Source organism: Nycticebus coucang, chromosome 2 (assembly GCF_027406575.1).
Source record: "Nycticebus coucang isolate mNycCou1 chromosome 2, mNycCou1.pri, whole genome shotgun sequence".
In the NCBI taxonomy this organism is placed as follows: Eukaryota; Metazoa; Chordata; class Mammalia; order Primates; family Lorisidae; genus Nycticebus; species Nycticebus coucang.
Genome location: NC_069781.1, coordinates 6847944 through 6867387, shown reverse-complemented (window position 1 = coordinate 6867387; position 19444 = coordinate 6847944). Strand labels below are relative to the sequence as shown.

General features: G+C 48.1%; 1 protein-coding gene across 2 annotated transcripts in view; it reads left to right on the top strand.

Moving 5' to 3' along the window:
• The window catches only part of FUBP3 (far upstream element binding protein 3), a 65919-nt gene extending 64490 nt beyond the window's left edge, over positions 1-1429 (top strand). For both annotated transcript variants that reach the window (XM_053559614.1, XM_053559611.1), the window contains exon 19: positions 105-1429. In XM_053559614.1, coding sequence (XP_053415589.1) covers positions 105-113 — 9 coding nt within the window. In that variant the 3' untranslated portion in view covers positions 114-1429. The remainder of the gene's footprint in view (positions 1-104) is intronic.
• Positions 1430-19444: the final 18015 nt, after the last annotated feature.

Below are 19444 nucleotides of genomic sequence, written 5' to 3'. Positions count from 1 at the left end.
GAACCAGAGGGGAGAGGCTGACCTGTCACCTCCCCACCAACACACACGACACAGGGGCTTGAGAATTTGCCCGCACAGACTAACTCCTTCTCTTCCTCCCACAGGAGCAGTAGAACAATGTCCTCGTGGCTGGCCTCTCCCCTTGAAATCATTGTGAAAGAAAACCTATTTGTAACAGGTTTTAGATTCGCAAACCTTTTGATGAAGAACCTTTGTTTTGTTCTGTGAAACACTATATTTAGATTAACAGAATTTTTCTAAAAATTGGGGAAATTAATTACTAAAATTTGCTTATCATTTTTGTTTCATTATTTTTGTTTGTTATTTCATGTGTGTGAGTAAGCTCTGGGATTCTTTTTGGAGCAATACCTGCAAATTCAGGCACCAGAATGTACCTCAGAGCAGTGACATTTCAACATGGCGTTTTTTGTTTTGTTTTGTTTTGTTTCATGTCCTTTTTATTTACAGTTTTTTCTGTTGTACCAGAAAGTGGCTTGGAAGTCTTAGGTGGTATGTAACAAATTCTTTTTTAAATTTTTTAAACAGTATTTAAGTATTCTTAAATGTGTAAATTCATTAAATGTTTTACTTCTAATTTCTTGTATCTTGGCTGTCTGGTTTTATTGCATTTTTTAAAAAACTGAACTATTATGTATTATAATTAATTATGTAATTCTGAATTGAGACAGGTAATTGTATTACTGTCCAATAGGGATTGGGAGGGGGCATTTTATAGGGTTTGTATAATTTCTAGAGTTCTAAAGGGTAATATAAAAATGTATTCATGTGTTTAGCATACTTTTTTTTTCATGTCTCCATTACCAGATGGAATTGTGTATCTAAGACCTCCAAGCTGTTTTAAAAACAAAACAAAAAACCTTTCTCTATTCTCTTGGAAATACAAATACTGTTATTTTTAAGATTAAGAAATTCAGTATAACTTTTAACAAACACTGTGGAACATTAAACCGTATAAAAATGTAGTAACTATTTTTTAATTCCAAGGTGTTTTTGCTTTTTTCTTTTAAATATTTTCTTAATATTTGTCAAATTAACTAGACGAATGAATAAATCTAGTATTAACCACAGTACGAATTAAATAATTTTGATTTAATAAAAGGGATAATATGATTTTTCAATGTTTACTGTAGTGTATCTTGTACAGATAACATGTATTTTTAAAGGAAAAAAACGGAATTGAAGCTATTTTTTCTTGCATTTTTAATTGACCTGAGGGACATTCCGTTTGAAATTTACTGAAGTTACAGCTTCTGGTTTTTTCTCCTTATTATAATGCTTGAAATGTCTAACTATTAAAAAAGGCAATTGGAAAATGTTATGCATGTTGTTTTAAGAAATGTTCTTTTTATTTGACTGACAATTCATTTTACACTCTATGTAATAAAATTCCCACAAGGCCTCTTGCGGGTGGAGTATTTTCAGCCTCTGTGCTTTCCATTCGTGCGTCCCTCCCTCCACCCCCTGCCCGCTGCCACCTGAAAGGGAAAGAGGATTCTTGATTTCTTTTTCTTTTTTTTTGTATTTATTTATTTTTTTGTAGAGGCAGAGTCTCATTTCATTGCCCTCAGTAGAGTGCTGTGGTGTCACAGCTCACAGCAACCTCTAACTCCTGGGCCCAGGCGATTCCCCTTGCCTCAGCCTCCCAAGTAGCTGGGACTACAGGCGCCCACCACAACACCCGGCTATTTTTTCATTGCACCTTGGCCAGGGCCGGGTTTGAACCCGCCACCCTCGGTATGTGGGGTGGGCGCCCTACCCACTGAGCCACAGGCGCCGCCCAGGATTCTTGATTTCTTCACTGGTCGTCTCGTCTCACACCAGGCCAGCCTGACGTAGAGGGTGAACAGCCTGGATGTCTAGCTACTTCATTAAGATTATTTTGATTATCTTATTTCAATGATATTCTATAATTTGACAGTTTGCCTTGAGAGCCTTGGTTATGGTCAGCCCCTCTTCCCTGTCACATCTAAGCCTCTCTAAGTGGTATGACACCAAGAAGTCAGTAATGGGAGATTCATTGAAAGGCAAAGGGCACCTAATCAGCTCCCTCTTCCTGTACCCCCTTGCCCACACCCGCTCCGCTCCCTGAGCCATGCGCAGGTCCCTGGTCCAGGCATGCTGTGTTCCCCTGGCCACTGTGCCTGCCACCCTCTCCTCCCAGCCTCTGCTCTCACCTGCCGCTCTGGCACTTACTCTCTCAGCCCCGTGCCCTGCTGAGGCTTTGGGTTGCTGGGACAGCTGGGAGGGGCCAGCACACATACTCATTTTGTGTTGATTTTTTTCATTAACGAAACAGAGAAAGTGTCCTTCCCCATAAGGCTAATTCATAGAGGGACGTGTGGATTCGGGACACGTGGCAACAGTGTGGCCCCGTTCTAGAGGGACAATAAGGAATAAAGATGCTTTCCGCCTGGTTGAGCATCTGGCTTTGAGCACGGTTGTCTGCCGTTCCTGAGCCTGCCTACCTTCACCTTTGCCCTTCATGGGAGTGGAGCCCCTGCTTAGGACCCGCTGGAGCCCTCTTGGGGCCCCTGTTTGGGTGCGCTGTTCCAGGCCCCGGCCCCTTGTCTTTTCTCTATCCCAGGCTCTGAGAGAAGGGAAAAAGCATCTGTGACAGCTCCTTTAGGCTGAAAAGGGTGTGTAGAGCAGCCCATCTGTGACCATTCCAGGCCTGTTGAGAGCCGGAAGACAAAAAGGAGATGTGGCATCTTTAACTACACCTCTAGAGAATCGAGTTTGACGTTGAGAAATTGAATAGTAAAAGGCACTTGGAAAGAAGGGGGAGGGGGCCGGCGGGAGGAGGGCGTAAGGCCGATGACGGTAATGGGGATTCGGAGAGGGCATTATAGAGAAGACTTCCTTCTAATTCATCTTCCAAGCTCTGTGCCAAAACAGCATTTGGCATGGTTCACAGGGAGCGATTGTGTGATAATGAACCCTAAGGTGTCCCTTAATTGAAGACTGAGCATTGCGGTTTGTGCCAAGAGTCATAAATGGTGCAGGCTTGTGGGAGGATGCATTTTCTTAAATGTATCGGTAAGTACAGATTAGCACTTGTCCCCAGTGAAATGCCCATACTATAAATTATGGAAATCTCTCTTTCTCTCTGATGCAATCTTTTATTGTGGGGGAGGAGGTTCAGTGCAGCAAGAGGCGGGGGGGGGGGGGTAGTTTGCAAGCATATGAAATTTGGCCTCTCATTAACATGGCGCCCACAGAAGATGGTTTTCATCAGCAGTCTGGTGTCCTGGAAGACTAAAGTGCTTGAAATGTACCAAGTTCAGCGGTTGTGTTCCATTAAGAAAGCTGCATGGTCATCACAGAAAGGGCAGGCTGGGTGTGGGGGGCAGGGGCCTGCGCGTGCCCAGTCTGTCTGCTGGACACTCACCCCTCCCCCGCTGGCTGAGCGAGAGGGAGAGAGACACATATGCACTCCAGGTCTGCCAGCACCCAGTTCGGGATTCGTCAAGGACCCAGAAGTTGGGCTGCAATAGAGTTACCTGGCCAACATGCCGCCATTGCTGGCCATGGCCTCTCATCAGATGGGAGGCACTGCCTTCCGTGGTCCTTCTCAAATGTTGACCACTGTGATGTCCTGTGGCCCCCGTAGCAGGGTTGGCTGGGACACAGGCTGCACTCTGCAGGGCCTGCTCTGTGAGAACATGGGGCACAATGGAGCCACAGCTTCTTACTGGCTCTACTACTGCTGTCACCCAAGCCCCATTTCTGTTCCACCGGGGCCCAGCTGGGGTTGTTTGGGATGGTCTAGAGCAAATGGGCCCGATAGAGGCTTAGATATTAATGGCCAGAAAGTGGCTTGCCACTCAGTCCCACAGGGGCTGCTGGCCTGGGGTCTGTCCTGTGTGCGTGGAAAAGGAAGCGAAGATAGCCTCCTCATTCTCCAAACAACAGTCATCTTCGTGTCCTCTGTCTTGAGGCCTTTCTGAAGCATCTACCAAAGGGGTTCTGGTCATCCCAGGCATCTCCTGGGATGGTGGTCTTCACACTCTGCGAGGCAGGTGTGACTTACTCCTCTGCACTTAGCAGGTGAGGGCCCAGAGTCAGAGGTGGGACCTGCCCTCATGGGCACACCCATAGGGATGCGGCTTCCCTGTGAAGTTCTGTGCTGCACTCCAGTGGGGCTTCAGTGGAGAGCATGACCAATGCCTACTGGGGACTCATGGGCTTCTGCAGCTGCCACCAAGTGAAGTAGTTGACAGAATGGGAAGTTAATGTTGAGACTGGGTTTGCTGGCTCACACCTGTAACCCTAGCACTGTGGGAGGCCAAGGCGGGTGGATTGCATGAGCTCATCTCTAAAAATAGCCGGGTGTTGTGGTGGGCACCAGTAGTCACAGCTAGTTGGGAGGCTGAAGCAAAAGAATCACTTAAGTCCAAGAGTTTGAGGTTGCTGTGAGCTGTGATGCCACTACCCAAGGCGACATAGTGAGACTCTGCCTCAAAAATAAACCCAAGAAGTTAATGCTGAGCACCAGCCATGGGCCTGGAAGTACACTACAGTCAATCACCATTCTCAATTCCACGTGTACAAATTCACTACTCATTAAAACTCACAGTAGAACCTCTGTAGCTGACCACTTCCTCAAGCTGACCTGTTTTCACAGACCAGACGTGCACCACATGTACATATCAGTACAGGAGGCCTAGTTCCTTATGTTGACCACCTCCGTATGTTGACCAGTTTGGAACAGTTCCCCAGGTGGTCACCTTATAGAGATTCTACTGTATTTGTAACCCCAAATCTATTCTCCCGGTGCTTTTGTGATCATTAATTGTGAAAATTTTGAGTTACCTAATGCACATGTCCCCAGCTGCTTTGTTTTTGCTCTCATACTGTAAAATCAGCACTCTTCTTGCAATCTACTCAGGGCCACATTTTTTGCATTTTTGTGCCTTTTTTTTTTATTGTTAAATCATAGCTGTGTGCATTTTTATGCTTTTTAATGATAGTTTCTCTTTAGGGCGGCGCCTGTGGCTCAGTCGGTAAGGCGCCGGCCCCATATACCGAGGGTGGCGGGTTCAAACCCGGCCCCGGCTGAACTGCAACCAAAAAATAGCCAGGCGTTGTGGCGGGCGCTTGTGGTCCCAGCTGCTCGGGAGGCTGAGGCAAGAGAATCGCTTAAGCCCAGGAGTTGGAGGTTGCTGTGAGCTGTGTGAGGCCACGGCACTCTACCGAGGGCCATAAAGTGAGACTCTGTCTCTACAAAAAAAAAAAAAAAAAAATGATAGTTTCTCTTTAAAGCAGCCCCCAAGCACCGTGTTGAAGGGCTGCCCAGTGTTCATTCCAAAGCACAAGAAGCTGAGCTGTGCCTGATGGAGACACTACATGTGCCTGAGAAGCTTCCCTCAGGCCTTCGTCACGAATGAACTGCAGGTCTTACAATTAAGTTCTCAAACTCATCCTAGAAAAAGTTCTACACAACTCATCACAGAGGTACTCTCCTTGGGAAGCTGTGCACTGGGCCAGTGTCTAGTCCACCCTTCAAAGCAATTTGGGAATTCCTTCTGGAATGGCCATCAGCTCTCTCATCATACAAGGTCTGACAATTAAGTTCATGAACTCATCCTAGAAAAAGTGCTGCATACCTCATTGCTGAACATCACTATGGTCACCTTCAAAGTACTTCCCCTTGATGGGCAGCACCTGTGGCTCAGTGGGTAGGTTGCCGGCCCCATATACCAAGGGTGGCGAGTTCAAACCCAGCCCCAGACAAACTACAACGACAACAAAAAATAGCCAGGCGTTGTGGTGGGTGCCTGTAGTCCCAGCTACTCGGGAGGCTGAGGCAAGAGAATCGCCTGGAGGTTGGAGGTTGGAGGTTGCTGTGAGCTGTGACACCACAGCATTCTACCGACGGCGATAAAGTGAGATTCTGTCTCTACAAAAAAAAAGTACTTCCCTTGGCTATCTGGTGATTGTAGTGATAGTGATGAAGTATGTAGCATTTGTTTCTAGGATGAGTTCGAGAACTTAATTGTCTAACCTCGTGTGTGTGTGGGTGTGGGTGTGTGTGTATAAAGACACCTTTAAACAGAAACACATGAAACAAGAGTACAGAGCTAGGGGTGAGGGGCGTGCAGGCATAGTGGCACATGCCTAAAATCCCAGCTACTCGGGCGGCGCCTGTGGCTCAGTCGGTAAGGCGCCGGCCCCATATACTGAGGGTGGCGGGTTCAAACCCGACCTTGGCTGAACTGCAACCAAAAAATAGCTGGGCGTTGTGGCGGGCGCCTGTAGTCCCAGCTACTCAGGAGGCTGAGGCAAGAGAATCACTTAAGCCCAGGAGTTGGAGGTTGCTGTGAGCTGTGTGACGCCACGGCACTCTACCAAGGACCATAAAGTGAGACTCTGTCTCTACAAAACAAAAAAAAAAAATCCCAGCTACTCAAGAGGCAGAGGCAGAAGGCCAGGCACAGTGGTTCACACCTATAATCCTAGCACTTTGGGAGGCTAGCTCAGGAGTTTGCCTGAGCTCAGGAGTTTGAGACCAGCCTGAGCCAGAGTGAGACCTTGTCTCTAAAAATAACTGGGCATTGTGGCAAGATCCTATAGTCTCAGGTACTTGGAAGGCTGAGGCAGGAGAATCACTCGAGCCCAAGAGTTTGGGGTTGCTGTGAGATATGACACCAGGGCACTCTACCAAGGGTGACCAAGTGAGACCCTGTCTCAAAAAGAAAAATGATTATGGAAAGATTATGTACAGATCAGTGTAGATTTGGCTGGCAGGAGTCTCACCCTGTGTTTCTCTGAGGAACAAAGGTTCAGTATTTGCCGACTCAGGGTCCAGAGGGACTCCATGCAACGTCGCTGGCATGAATAACTAGAACTCACTCTATCGCGCTTTCCTCTGAGGAAAGGCTGTTTCCACCCCACTGTGGCGATGCGCAAACAGGTTCGAACAGGTTCTTGCTGGAGCCATACCATGGATATGCAGGTAGCAGGCCCAGGCCTCAGCCACCCATATGTGGGCAGGACTGGACTGAGTGCAAGGTACACTGAATTGCTCTCAGGGCCTAAGGGCCCCAGCCCACCTACAGCAGGTGGTGTAAGGTGTAGAGTGTGGGAGCTCGCATCAGTTTGCACCCTGTCTCTACCCCTTAACACCTCTGTGACTGAACCTCTTGTTTCCTTGTCCGGGTGCAGGCTCATAGGACCCAGGCAGGAGTCAGGGTGCTGATGGAGAGCACCCCCACACCTAGCTCCAAGTAAGCACTCACAGAACAGCAACCAGCAGTAACGACTGAACCAGAACTGCTGACTGCTTCAGTGGCTCCACCGTGAGTGCCAGGGACAGACTGTGTGATACGAGAAACACAGTAGCCTCAGCGCAACCCACTAGCTTTGCCTGGGCTCCCCAGGGCCAGCTCACAATGGTCTCCTGCGTCTTCCCAGCCAAGCCGCTGGGGAAGAACACCCCCTAAGGGCCAGGTGAGACGAGACAGCTCTGAGAGAAGGCAGAACCCATATAGGGCTGTATGTGACAGAACTTCCTGCATCTTGGGCCAGACTTTGTGTGGGTCAAGCAACACTGCTGGGTTCTGGCAGAAAAGACGACACTAAAGGAAATCCCATCTCAGGCACCCTGAAGCGGTCCGATCATTTGAGTCTTTCTTCTTGTATCAGATTCTCTGACTTCCTTGAGAAGCAGGTGCTGCGGCCCCCAGTTTCAGGGACTGTCCCTCACTGCCAGCCGTTCTGCCTAGTTTGCAGCAAGCCCCGAAACCCACACGCCTTCCACCCACCGGGGCACAGTCAGGTGTTCTAGGCTGCAGCTCTGTGTATAGGAGAAAAAGGTTGATAAAGATTAGACAGTGACAGGAAGCCACTGTCGGCGGCTTCCGCGGCTTCGTTCTTGCTTCTGATATCACCTCACTAGGTTGCCTGTCTCGGTGTATATTTTGGAAGGCTCCTCTCCGACTCTGCCTCTTCTTTAGTCAAGGGGAGAGAGCAATCAACTGAGGAGCCCAGAAACCTGGCTTTCAGTCCTAACTTGGACTTGGCTATGTGACTTCAATCACTTCTCTCGATTTCAGTTTCCCTTCCTTAGGAGTGGGGCCACATCAGTGTTTTCCAAATTGGATGAGGCTAGGGTCAGTGTTTCCATAGTTGTTTGCTTCATATTTCTTTCTTTTTTCTTTTTTTTTGAGACAGAGCCTCAAGCTGTCACCCTGAGTACCATGGCATCACAGCTCACAGCAACCTCCAACTCCTGGGCTGAAGCGATTCTCCTGCCTCCGCTTCCCAAGTAGCTGGGACCATAGGCGCCCGCCACAATGTCCAGCTATTTTTTGGTTGCAGCCGTCATTGTTGTTTGGCGGCCCGGGCTGGATTCGAACCTGCCAGCTCAGGTGTATGTGGCTGGCACCTTAGTGCTTGAGCCACAGGCGCTGAGCCTGTTTGCTTCATATTGCAATAAAACATATTAAATATTTATTTATTTATTTATTCATTGAGACAGAGCCTCACTCTGTCACCCTGGGTAGAGTACCATGGCGTCACAGCTCACAGCAACCTCAAATTCTGGGGCTCAAGCGATTCTCTTGCCTCAGCCTCCCAAATAGCTGGGACTATAGACACCCTGCCATCACGCCCAGTTATTTTTAGAGACGGGGTCTCACTCTGGCTCAGGCTGGTCTGGAATCTGAGAACTCAGGCAGTCCACCCTCCTCCGCCTGCCAGAGTGCTAGGATTATAGGCGTGGGCCACCACACCCGGCCTAATAAAATATTTAATGTACTTAAACATATTTAAATGTACATTAAAGTACTTAAACATTAAATATGTACTTAAACATATTTAAATGTACTTAAACTTTTTTTTTGTTAAAGGTTGTATTAGTTTGCAGTCCCACCAGCAGTGTAAAAGTGTTCCCTTCTCTCCACACCCATGCCAGCATCTGCGGGTTTTTTTTGTTTGTTTGTTTGTTTGTTTTGCAGTTTTTGGCCGCGTCTGGGTTTGAACCCGCCACCTTGGCATATGGGGCTGGCGCTCTACTCCTTTGAGCCACAGGCACCACCCAAACATTTTTAATAATTGTTAAAAATCACCACGCACTCAAGTCTATTCCATGCTGCATTTTCATTTTATCAATCTGTTTGTCTATCCTGTGCCAATTCAGAACTGTCAAACTCTTGAGCTCAAGTGATCTTCCTGCTTTAGCCTCCCAAGTAGCTGGGACTACAGGTGCCTGCCACCAACAATTGGCTATTTTCTATTTTAGCAGAGATGGGATCTTGCTTTGCTTAGGCTGGTCTTGAATTCCTGAACTCAAAAGATCTTCTCACCTCAGCCTCCCAGAGTACTAGGATTATAGACGTGAGCCTCCACCCCATCCTGAACGGAGGTTATTACAGTAAGTTCCCTAGTTATAAACATCTGACTGATGAACAGGTAAATGTACCTGTTTCAGCTTACATAGAAACTCAACTTAAGGCGGCGCCTGTGGCTCAAGGAGTAGGGCGCCAGTCCCATATGCCGGAGGTGGCGGGTTCAAACCCTGCCCTGCCAAAAAAATCACAAAAAAAAAAAGAAAGAAAAGAAAGAAACTCATCTTAAGAACAAACCTACAGAACCTATCTCATTTGTAATCAGGTACTGCCTGTATTATATAGAGCAGGGGTCCTCAAACTTTTTAAACAGGGGGCCAATTCACTGTCCCTCAGACCATTGGAGGGCCGGACTATAGTTTAAATATAAAAACTATGAACAAATTCCGGGGGCGGCGCCTGTGGCTCAATGAGTAGGGCACCGGCCCCATATGCCGAGGGTGACGGGTTCAAACCCAGCCCTGGCCAAACTGCAATCAAAAAATAGCCAGGCGTTGTGGCGGGCGCCTGTAGTCCCAGCTGCTCGAGAGGCTGAGGCAAGAGAATCGCGTAAGCCCAGGAGTTAGAGGTTGCTGTGAGCCGTGTGACGCCATGGCACTGTACCCGAGGGCAGTACAGTGAGACTCTGTCTCTACAAAAAAAAAAAAAAAAAAAAACTATGAACAAATTCCTATGCACACTGCACATATCTTATTTTGAAGTAAAAAACAAAATGGGAACAAATACAATTCACACCGCTTCATGTGGCCCACGGGCCACAGTTTGAGGATGCCTGATATAGAGGCTAGGTGCTGTGGCTCATGCCTGTAATCCTAGCACTCTGGGAGGCTGAAGTGGATAGATTGCTTGAGCTTGTGAATTTGAGACCAGTCAGAGCAAGATCCCCTCTCTTTTTTTTTGAGACATCTCACTTTGTTGCCCCTGGTAGAGTGCAATGGCATCATTTCTCACAGCAATCTCCAACTCTTGGGCTCAAGCAATTCTCTTGCCTCAGCCTCCCAAGTAGCTGGGACTACAGGCGCCCACCACAACACCTGTCTATTTTTCCAGGCAAGGTCTTGCTCTGGCTTAGGCTGGTCTCAAACCTGTGAACTCGGGCAATCCATTTGCCTCTGCCTTGAGAACCCCTTCTTTTAAAAAAAAAAATAGCTGGGCATTGTAGCAGACGCCTATAGTCCCAGCTACTTGGGAGGGAGGCTGAGGCCAAGAGAATCACTTGAGCTCAAGAGTTTGAGGTTACTGCAAGCTATGATGCCAGAGCACTCTACCCAGGACGATTAAGTGAGACTCTTGTCTCCAATAAATAAATAAATAAATAAATAAAATAAAATAAAACTTGCTGGGATCTTGATTGGGATAGCATTGAATTCTGTAGATCAATTTGGAAAGAGTTGACAATGTAACAATACTGAGTTTACACATCCATGAGTGTGTTGTATTCCTTCTTTTGTTTAGTTCTTTTATTTCTGTCTATAATTTTAGTGCTTTTCAACACAGAGGTTTTTTACATCTTTGATTTCATTTATTCCCGTATTTTTGATGTTTTGCTGCTATTGAAAATTATACTTTTAACTTTATTTTTTATTTCTTTGTTGTACTTATAGAAATACAATTTCTTTCTATATACTGACCTTGCTTCCAATAACCTTGCCTAAATTCACTTGTTAATTCTAATAGCTTGTGGATACTTTTAGTTTTTCTGTGTTCACTATCACATCACTTATGAATAATGATGATGGTGTTATTTTTTCCTTCCCAATCATTATGCCAAGTGTTCTTTTTATGGCTTGATTGCACTGGCCCAGACCTCCAGTGCATTGTCAATAGAAAGCTGTGAGGGTGGGCATCCGGGTGTCTGCAGTCTCAGAGGGAATGCTTTCAATAATTCACCATTAATTTTGTTGCTGTGTGTTCACTGTACATGCCTTTTATCAGATGAGGAAGTCCCCTTCTGTTTCTAGTTTTCCAGGAGTTTTATCATGAATAGCTGTTGACTTTTTCAAATGCTTTTTTCAACATTGGTAGAGATTATTACATGGTTTTTCTCCTTTTTCTTTTCCTTTTTTTTTTAGAGACAGAGTCTCACTTTATTGTCCTCGATAGAGTGCTGTGGCATCACAGCAAACTCCAACTCCTGGGTTTAGGTGATTCTCTTGCTTCCACCTCCTGAGTAGCTGGGACTACAGGCGCCCGCCACAACACCCGGCTATTTTGTCTCCTTTTTCTTTTTTTTTGAGACAGAGCCTCAAGCTGTCGGCCCAGATACAGTGCCGTGGCATCACAGCTCACAGCAACCTCAAAATCTTTAGCTTACGCGATTCTCCTGCCTCAGCCTCCCAAGTGGTTGGAGCCACAGATGTCCACCACAATGCCCGTCTATTTTTTGGTTGTAGTTGTCATTGTTGTTCGGCCGGCCCAGGCTGGATTTGAACCTGCCAGCTCTGGTGTATGTGGTTAACGTCTTAGCCACTTGAGCTACAGGCACCAAGCCTCCTTTTTCACTTTAATATAGAAAATTACTTTGATTGTCAAATTTTTAACTAGCCCTGCATTCCTAGCATAAACCTCATAATAGTCATAATGTATCATTCATTTTATATATATATAAATACACACACACATACATATATGTATTTGGTTTAACTTTTTTTTTTGTAGAGACAGAACTTTTTTTTTTTATCACCCTTGTTAGAGTGCCTTGGCATCACACAGCTCATAGCAACCTCCAACTCCTGGCCTAGGGCGATTCTCTTGCCTCAGCCTCCCAAGTAGCTGGGCCTACAGGCGCCCGCCACAACGCCTGGCTATTTTTTTATTTTTCGCCTGGGCTGGGTTTGAACCCACCACCTCCGGCACATGGGACCAGTGCCCTACTCCTTGAGCCACAGGCGCCGCCCAATAGGCTTATTTGCCTGGCTATTTTTTTTGTTGCAGTTTGGCCGGGGGGTGGGGGTGGGGGTTTGAACCCACCTCCCTCGGTATATGGGGCTGGCACCCTACCCACTGAGCCACTGGCACTGCCCTGGTTTAATTTTTTTGTTTAGGATCATTGCATATACATCCATGAACACATTGGTATGTAATTTATGCCGTATTTAACCGTCTAAAGACCTGTGACATGTCCACTTGTGTTACTACTTAACTCATTTCCTTTCAGTATCTCACTGTGCACATTCCCAATGAGGCATGTTTCTCTCTGGCCTAGTTTTCAAATTCAGGCCTTCAGACAACTGCTCTGGCAAAACTGCACCTAAAAGTGCCTTTCTGGGGCGGCGCCTATGAGTCAGTGAGCAGGGCACCAGCCGCATATACCAAGGGTGGTGGGTTCAAACCCAGCCCCGGCCAAACTGCAACAAAAAATAGCCGGGCGTTGTGGCGGGCGCCCGTAGTCCCAGCTACTTGGGAGGCTGAGGCGAGAGAATGGCCTAAACCCAGGAGTTGGAGGTTGCTATGAGCTGTGTTGCCATAGCACTCTACCGAGGGCCATAAAGTGAGACTCTGTCTCTACAAAAAAAAGTGCCTTTCTCAGTTACTACTTAATTACATCCTCAATTAGATGCCAGACAAGGGTCCAGCAAGTAGATCATCTCATCATGGCCAGTGGTCATTGTGCAGTTAAAACCCACACTAGCACTGCTGACACATCTGCAGTATTTAAGGCGCTGTGCTCAGCCTTGGGGGGATAGGGCAAAGCCACTTGCCCCTCTCCGAGCCAGTCTAGGAGAGGGACTTGTTTATATTCAGCAGCGGTTAGATAGCAGTTCAACTTTGAAACAAAAAAGTTCCTCCTACACCTCTCTGAATCTTGCAAATCACTCTTGTTAAGGAATATACAAGAGAACAAGGTAAGCAGTCCAGAAACTGTCGTCCTTGACAACTGCTTATTTGTCTGAATGGGGATCATATCCATCCTGGCAACCAATGCAGAAATAACTTGGCTACTGAGGCTCATGAGACCCTGTCATCCAAAATCCCCTTGTCTGGAATCTATGGACAACAAACAGCCTCCTGGTTGCCACCGCATATACCAAGTAAATACCATAATGTGAACTGGCAAATCTATTGCCATTTCAATGTCACTAGTACCTGTTTTCTTTGGTTTTCTGCAGTCTGAATGTGTTGTGCCTGGGTGTGGTTTCTGTGTGTTTGTTTTTGTTTTGTCTTTCTGATTTGTTTGGATTTAAGGGGGTTTTGTTTAGGGTTTGTTTTGTGGGGTAGAGGGAGTTCTTTTGTTTTGTTTTACTATTTGTCTGGCTTGGTATTCTCTGAGCTTGCTTGGTATTCCTGAATCTGTAGTTTGCTGCCTGTCATTATTTTTTTCTTTTTAAGAGGCAGAGTCTTGCCATGTTGCCCCGGCTGGCGTGCAGCCGCTATTCAGAGGTGCAGTCATAGCTCACTGCAGCCTCCAACTCCCGGGCTTGGCGGGCACGATGGCTCTCACCTATAATCCTGGCACTCTTGGAGACTGAGGGGAGTGGATCGCTTGAAGACCAGCCTAAGCAAAAGCAAGACCCCCATCTCTACTAAAAATAGAAAAATAGCCAGGTATGGCGCCAAGCACCTGGAGTCCCAGCTACTCAGGAGGCTGAGGCAAGAGAATTGCCTAACCCCAGGAGTTGGAGGTTGCTGTGAGCTAGGCTGAGGCCAGGACACTCTAGACTGAGCGATAAAGCAAGACAGACTCTGTCTCAAAAAAACATAAAAGGGGCGGCACCCATGGCTCAAAGGAATATGCCGGAGGTGGTGAGTTCAGATCCAGCCCCGGCCAAAAACTGCAAAAAAAAAAAAAAGAATTCCTGGGCTCAAGCAATTCTCCTGCTTCAGCCTCCCAATTCACTGAGAGTATAGGTATGTGTCACTGACTGCACCTGGCTAATTTTTTGAAAGCTCCTCAACCACCATTGCTTCAGGCATGTCTTCCGCTCCATATAGCTCTTTCTTCTCTTTCCGATATGGTAACTGCATATGTTACATCTTGCTTTTTTTTTTTTTTTTTTAAGACTGTCTCACTTGGCTAGGCGCCTGTGGCTCAAATGGCTAAGGCACCAGCCACATACACCTGAGCTGGCGGGTTCGAATCCAGCCTGGGCCCACCAAACAACAATGACGGCTGCAACCAAAAGAAATATCCGGGCGTTGTGGCAGGTGCCTGTAATCCCAGCTACTTGGGAGGCAGAGGCAGGAGAATCACCTGAGCCCAGGAGTTGGAGGTTGCTGTGAGCTGTGATGCCATGGCACTCTACCCAGGGTGATAGCTTGAGGCTCTTTCTCAAAAAAAAAAGACAGTCTCACTCTTGCCCAGGCTAGAGTGCAGTTGAGTCAGCCTAGCTCACTCAAACTCCTGGGTTCAATCCATTCTCCTGCCTCAGCCTCTAGAGTAGCTGGACTACAGGCACTCGCCACAACACTTGGCTACGTTTTTCTATTTTTAGTAGAGACAGGGTCTCACTCTTGCTCAGGCTGGTCTCGAACTCCGGAGCTCAAGGGATCCTCCTGCCTCAGCCTCCCAAAGTGCGTGAGCCACCTAGCTAGAACTGTGTTACACCTTTTGAAGTTATCCCACGATTCTTAGATCTCCTGTTGTGTTTCCTTCTTTCTTTGTTCTCTTTGTCCTTTGGTTTCGGAAGTTTCTATTCACATATCTTCAAGCTCATTGATTATTTCCCCAACAGGGTCCAGTCTACTGATGAAGCATTCTTCGTCTCTTTTACAGTGTTTTTAACTTTATAGCATTTCTTTTTGATTCTTTCTTTCTTTCTTTTTTTAAAGACAGAGTCTCGCTTTGTCACCCTCGGTAAAGTACCATGGGGTCACAGCTCACAGCAACCTCCAGCTCTTGGGATTAGGTGATTCTCTTGCCTCAGCCTCCCGAGTAGCTGGGACCACAGACACCCGCCACAACGCCCAGCTATTTTTTGGTTGCAGTTTGGCCGGGGCTGGGTTTGGGTTTTCACCCGCCACCCTCGGTACATGGGGCTGGCGCCCTACTCACTGAGCTACAGGCGCTGCCCTCTTTTTGATTCTTTCTTAGAGCTTCCATCTCTCTGCTTATATTTCCCATCCATTCTCGCACACTGCCCACTTTTTTTATGAGAAACCATCACATGTTAATCATAGTTATCTTAAATTCCCTGTCTGCCAACTCCAGCATCTGTGTCATAGCTGAGTTCTACTCTGATCATTGATTTGTCTCTCCAGATTGTGTTTTTTCTTGCCTTTTGGCATATCTTGCCACTTTTGTTGAAAATTCGCCATGCTGCACCAGCTGACAGGAACTGAGGTGCAGAGAGGCCTTCAGTGCGCCATGCGTTTTAGTCTGGCCAGGAGCTGGGCTGTCTTCAGTGTTCCCTGTGGCTTCACATTCTCTGGGGTCCTCATTATTGTTTTCTGCTCCAAGGGATTCTTGAGCTCTTTCAGCTGTGACCCTCTGTGGTTATGCAGCAGTAATGGCTGTGCCAGTGTAGTGGGCGTGGGAGCCTCTGTCTCAGTCATGGGCCTGGGTCTCGGGGGCTGTGACTTTCCCAACTGTCCCTGCCTCCTATGGCTCAGGGAACGTTTTTCCTCCCTTATGAGGTGCAGGAAGGCTGGAGGGGACTGGATGGGGGGGAGGAATCTTTTTCCCTCAGCTGGGTTGGGCTCGGGGAAAGTCTCCCCTGGAGCCTTAGTTATGGAGAAGCCTCTGGATGTGTTTCCAGAAGATTCTCTACCCTCTACCCTCCTTTACCAGAGCCTGCAAGGTCTTTCTCAGCTAGAACAAGGGGAGGTCTCTGGAAGCAAACCTGTGAAGTATGGGGCACCCCTTAGGACGGCCAAGTAACCATGTAAATGTTCCTGCTCTATAGGGCTCCAGGGCCTTCTGCCCCAGGTCAGTAGGTATGGCTGGGACGCTCCAGGTTCTTCCCTCTCTCCAAACTCCCCTGGGTGGTTTCCCTGCACACTAGGTTCTCTGACAGGTCCAAGCACGCTGCAGTGGGCTGGGCCACTTCAAGGCCCTCCTGTCCTTCCCCTTACCTAGAGCCAGACTTCAGATTTCTCCTGGCCTCTGCCTCCAACCTCCACCCTGTGGGGCACCCTGGGGTTTTCTTTCTAGGTTATAAAAAGCTGGTGAAGGCAGAGGGAAGCAGGGGTGGGGAACAGGCTGGCAGGGCATTTGGGACTCTTGCTGGGCCTCAATTTCCTCCTCTCTAAAATGGGGTGAATGTTGGGCCGTGCTTACAGAGTTGCTATGAGTTGTCCTTGGTCTTCTGTGTGTGTCCTTGACCTGGCATTGTGCCAAGGAGCCAAAGGAGCTCTCAGGACAGGAGCTATTGGCATTTTTATCCTTGGTGCTGGTGATGGTCTGGGAACTAGGGCAATGAAAACGACAAAAGTGGCTCGGCACCTGTAGCTCTGTGGTTATGGCATCAGCCACATACACTGGGGCTGGCAGGTGTGAGCCAGCCCGGGCCTGCCAAACAACAATGACAACTACAACAAAAAATAGCCGGGCTACTTGGGAGGCTGAGTCAAGAGAATCTCTTCAGCCCAAGAGTTGGAGGTTGCTATAAGCTGTGAGGCCACAGCACTCTACTGAGGGCGATGCAACATAGTGAGACTCTGTCTCAAAAAAGAAGAAAGAAGGAAGGAAGGAAGAAAATAAATGACAAAAGTGCTCCTGAGCCTGGGAGAGGCACCTCAGATGTAGAGAGACAGAGGCTGGAGGCAAAAAACTCCAGGTAATCTGAGACCCTGAATGGGGGGTAGGGAAGAAAAGGAGGACCGGACGCAGGCCCAGCCCACTGCAGACCTCTCTGGCGCTAGATCTCAGGTCTGAGGATGTGTCCCACCTGCTGGTGTCTACTCAGCTCAGAGCATTTGGGTTTTTTTGTTTGTTTGTTTGAGACAGAGTTTCACTATGTCACTCTTGGTAGAGTGCTTTGGCGTCACAGCTCACAGCAACCTCAAACTCTTGGGCTCAAGCGATTCTCTTGCCTCAGCTTCTCAAGTAGCTGGGACTACAGATGCCCGCCACAATGCTCAGCTATTTTTTGTTGCAGTTGTCATTGTTAGGCTGGCCCAGGCTGGGTTCAAAACCCACCACCCTCAGTGTATGTGGCTGGCACCATAACCACTGTGCTACAGACACTGAGCCAGGCAGAGCATTTGTGACTGAGCTTCAGCACCACTGACTAGGCCCCCAGTTTCTGAGGATCTGGCCTGGCCTGTTGGCTGTGTTAAGCTAGTGCTCTACATTCCAGAATTGTGGAATCATCTTGCTTAGATGCTGAGGCCTCCTTGTGCCACCCAGAGGTAGCAGGCAAAGCAGAGGCCTCAAGGTACCATCATCGTTCCTCCTTCCCACCATTCATTCCCTGGCTGAGCACTCACTGTGTGCCAGCATGCTGGCCCTGAGACGAAGGGAGATGGTACAAGGTCCCCTTACTCAATGAGTTCCCAGGCCTGAGATGAGTCAGGAGGGACCCTAGCATTTATCTCTGCACATCTCATGCCCCAACGTTCAGTTCCTGAACAGTAAATGAAAGCTGCTCCTTGCCCATGGGAACAGTTTCTCGGGGCTGGCACACAGTGCCTGGGTTCCCCTGAGTCACTGTCCCTCTAGCTTGGGCAGCCCTAGCAAGGAGGAGGCTGTGCTTAGTCAGGCTGCCTGGATTTGGGTTTCAGTTCTGCTCTTTGCTCACTGTGCGGCAACTGTGAGCGTATCAGTGAAACTCTGCCCTGGTCTCCTTCCAACCTGATGTGACAGCAGGTGCAGCAGGCACTAGGAGGCACCTTGAGAACAGAGGGATTCTCAGGAGTTACTTCCTTGAACTGCTGGGCCAAGGCCCACAGACGCTTGTCTACCTTTGTGGTCTGTTAGGTGAGAAAAGAAAACCCTCGGCACAGCGGCCATGAGGTCAGGTCCACTGTTGCTTGGGCCCAGAAATGTTCTCGGCTGAGACACTTAACCTGTCTGTAGCATAGTTTCCCCTTCTGGGAGATAGAGATAATTATGGAAGTGACCTTAGTGTGTACAGTTGAGGATGGATTGAGATAATCCAAGCGAAGTTCTTTTTTTTTTTTTTTCTGTAGAGACAGAGTCTCACTGTACCGCCCTCAGGTAGAGTGCCGTGGCGTCACAGGGCTCACAGCAACCTCTAACTCTTGGGCTTACGCGATTCTCTTGCCTCAGCCTCCCGTGCAGCTGGGACTACAGGCGCCCGCCACGACGCCCGGCAATTTTTTTGTTGCAGTTTGGCCGGGGCTGGGTTTGAACCCGCCACCCTCAGCATATGGGGCCGGCGCCCTACTCACTGAGCCACAGGCGCCGCCCCCAAGCGAAGTTCTTAAAAGAGAACTTCTCAAATATATCCTCTGTCTTATGCTACGAGTTTTTCATGCATTATATCGTCTATCTATTATATCTCAGTGGAGGGTCTATTGTTAATCCCCATTTTGCAGATGAACAAACTGAGGCTCAGGTAGGGGATGTGGATGCCTTGACTCCTGGCCAGTACCTGCTGGAACCAGGCTTGGACTGACATCTGCAGTCTCAGGGGCCCTTATACTTCTTGATGGCCTCAGAGTACCTGTGCACATGGGGGTGGTCTTTGGGGAGGGGATTAAAAATAGGAAAGACAGCCACAAGCATCTTTTCACCATTCACTACAACTTGAGTGTGACTCGGTCAGTTCAGGCTTTATGAGACATGTGTAGTTATTGGTGCCACTTTACAGATGAAGTAAAAGCCACTTGGAGAAAAACCCTTGGAAAGAGCTGTCCAGAGAGGCCTCAGAGCTACCAGGGTGCCTAGAAGAGGCTCTGGCCCACCCGAGTACCCTCTCCCAGAGGCTGGTCTGAGGAGACAACGATGGGGTCTGCCCTTGGTGCCCCTGTGGCCTGGCTCACAGTTGTGCTCAATAAATATTTGTTGAACAAACCGACAATTCTCAGTGAGGCAGAGATGGTCTGGATACCAGCAAGTGGTATACAGGAGCAACAGTGAGGGCACAGACCCCTGTGCCAACCCCTCTCTGCTGAATGGTGGAGGGGAGTTGAAGGGAGGATGGCCCAGTGGAAGACAGGTGCAAGGCTCTGGG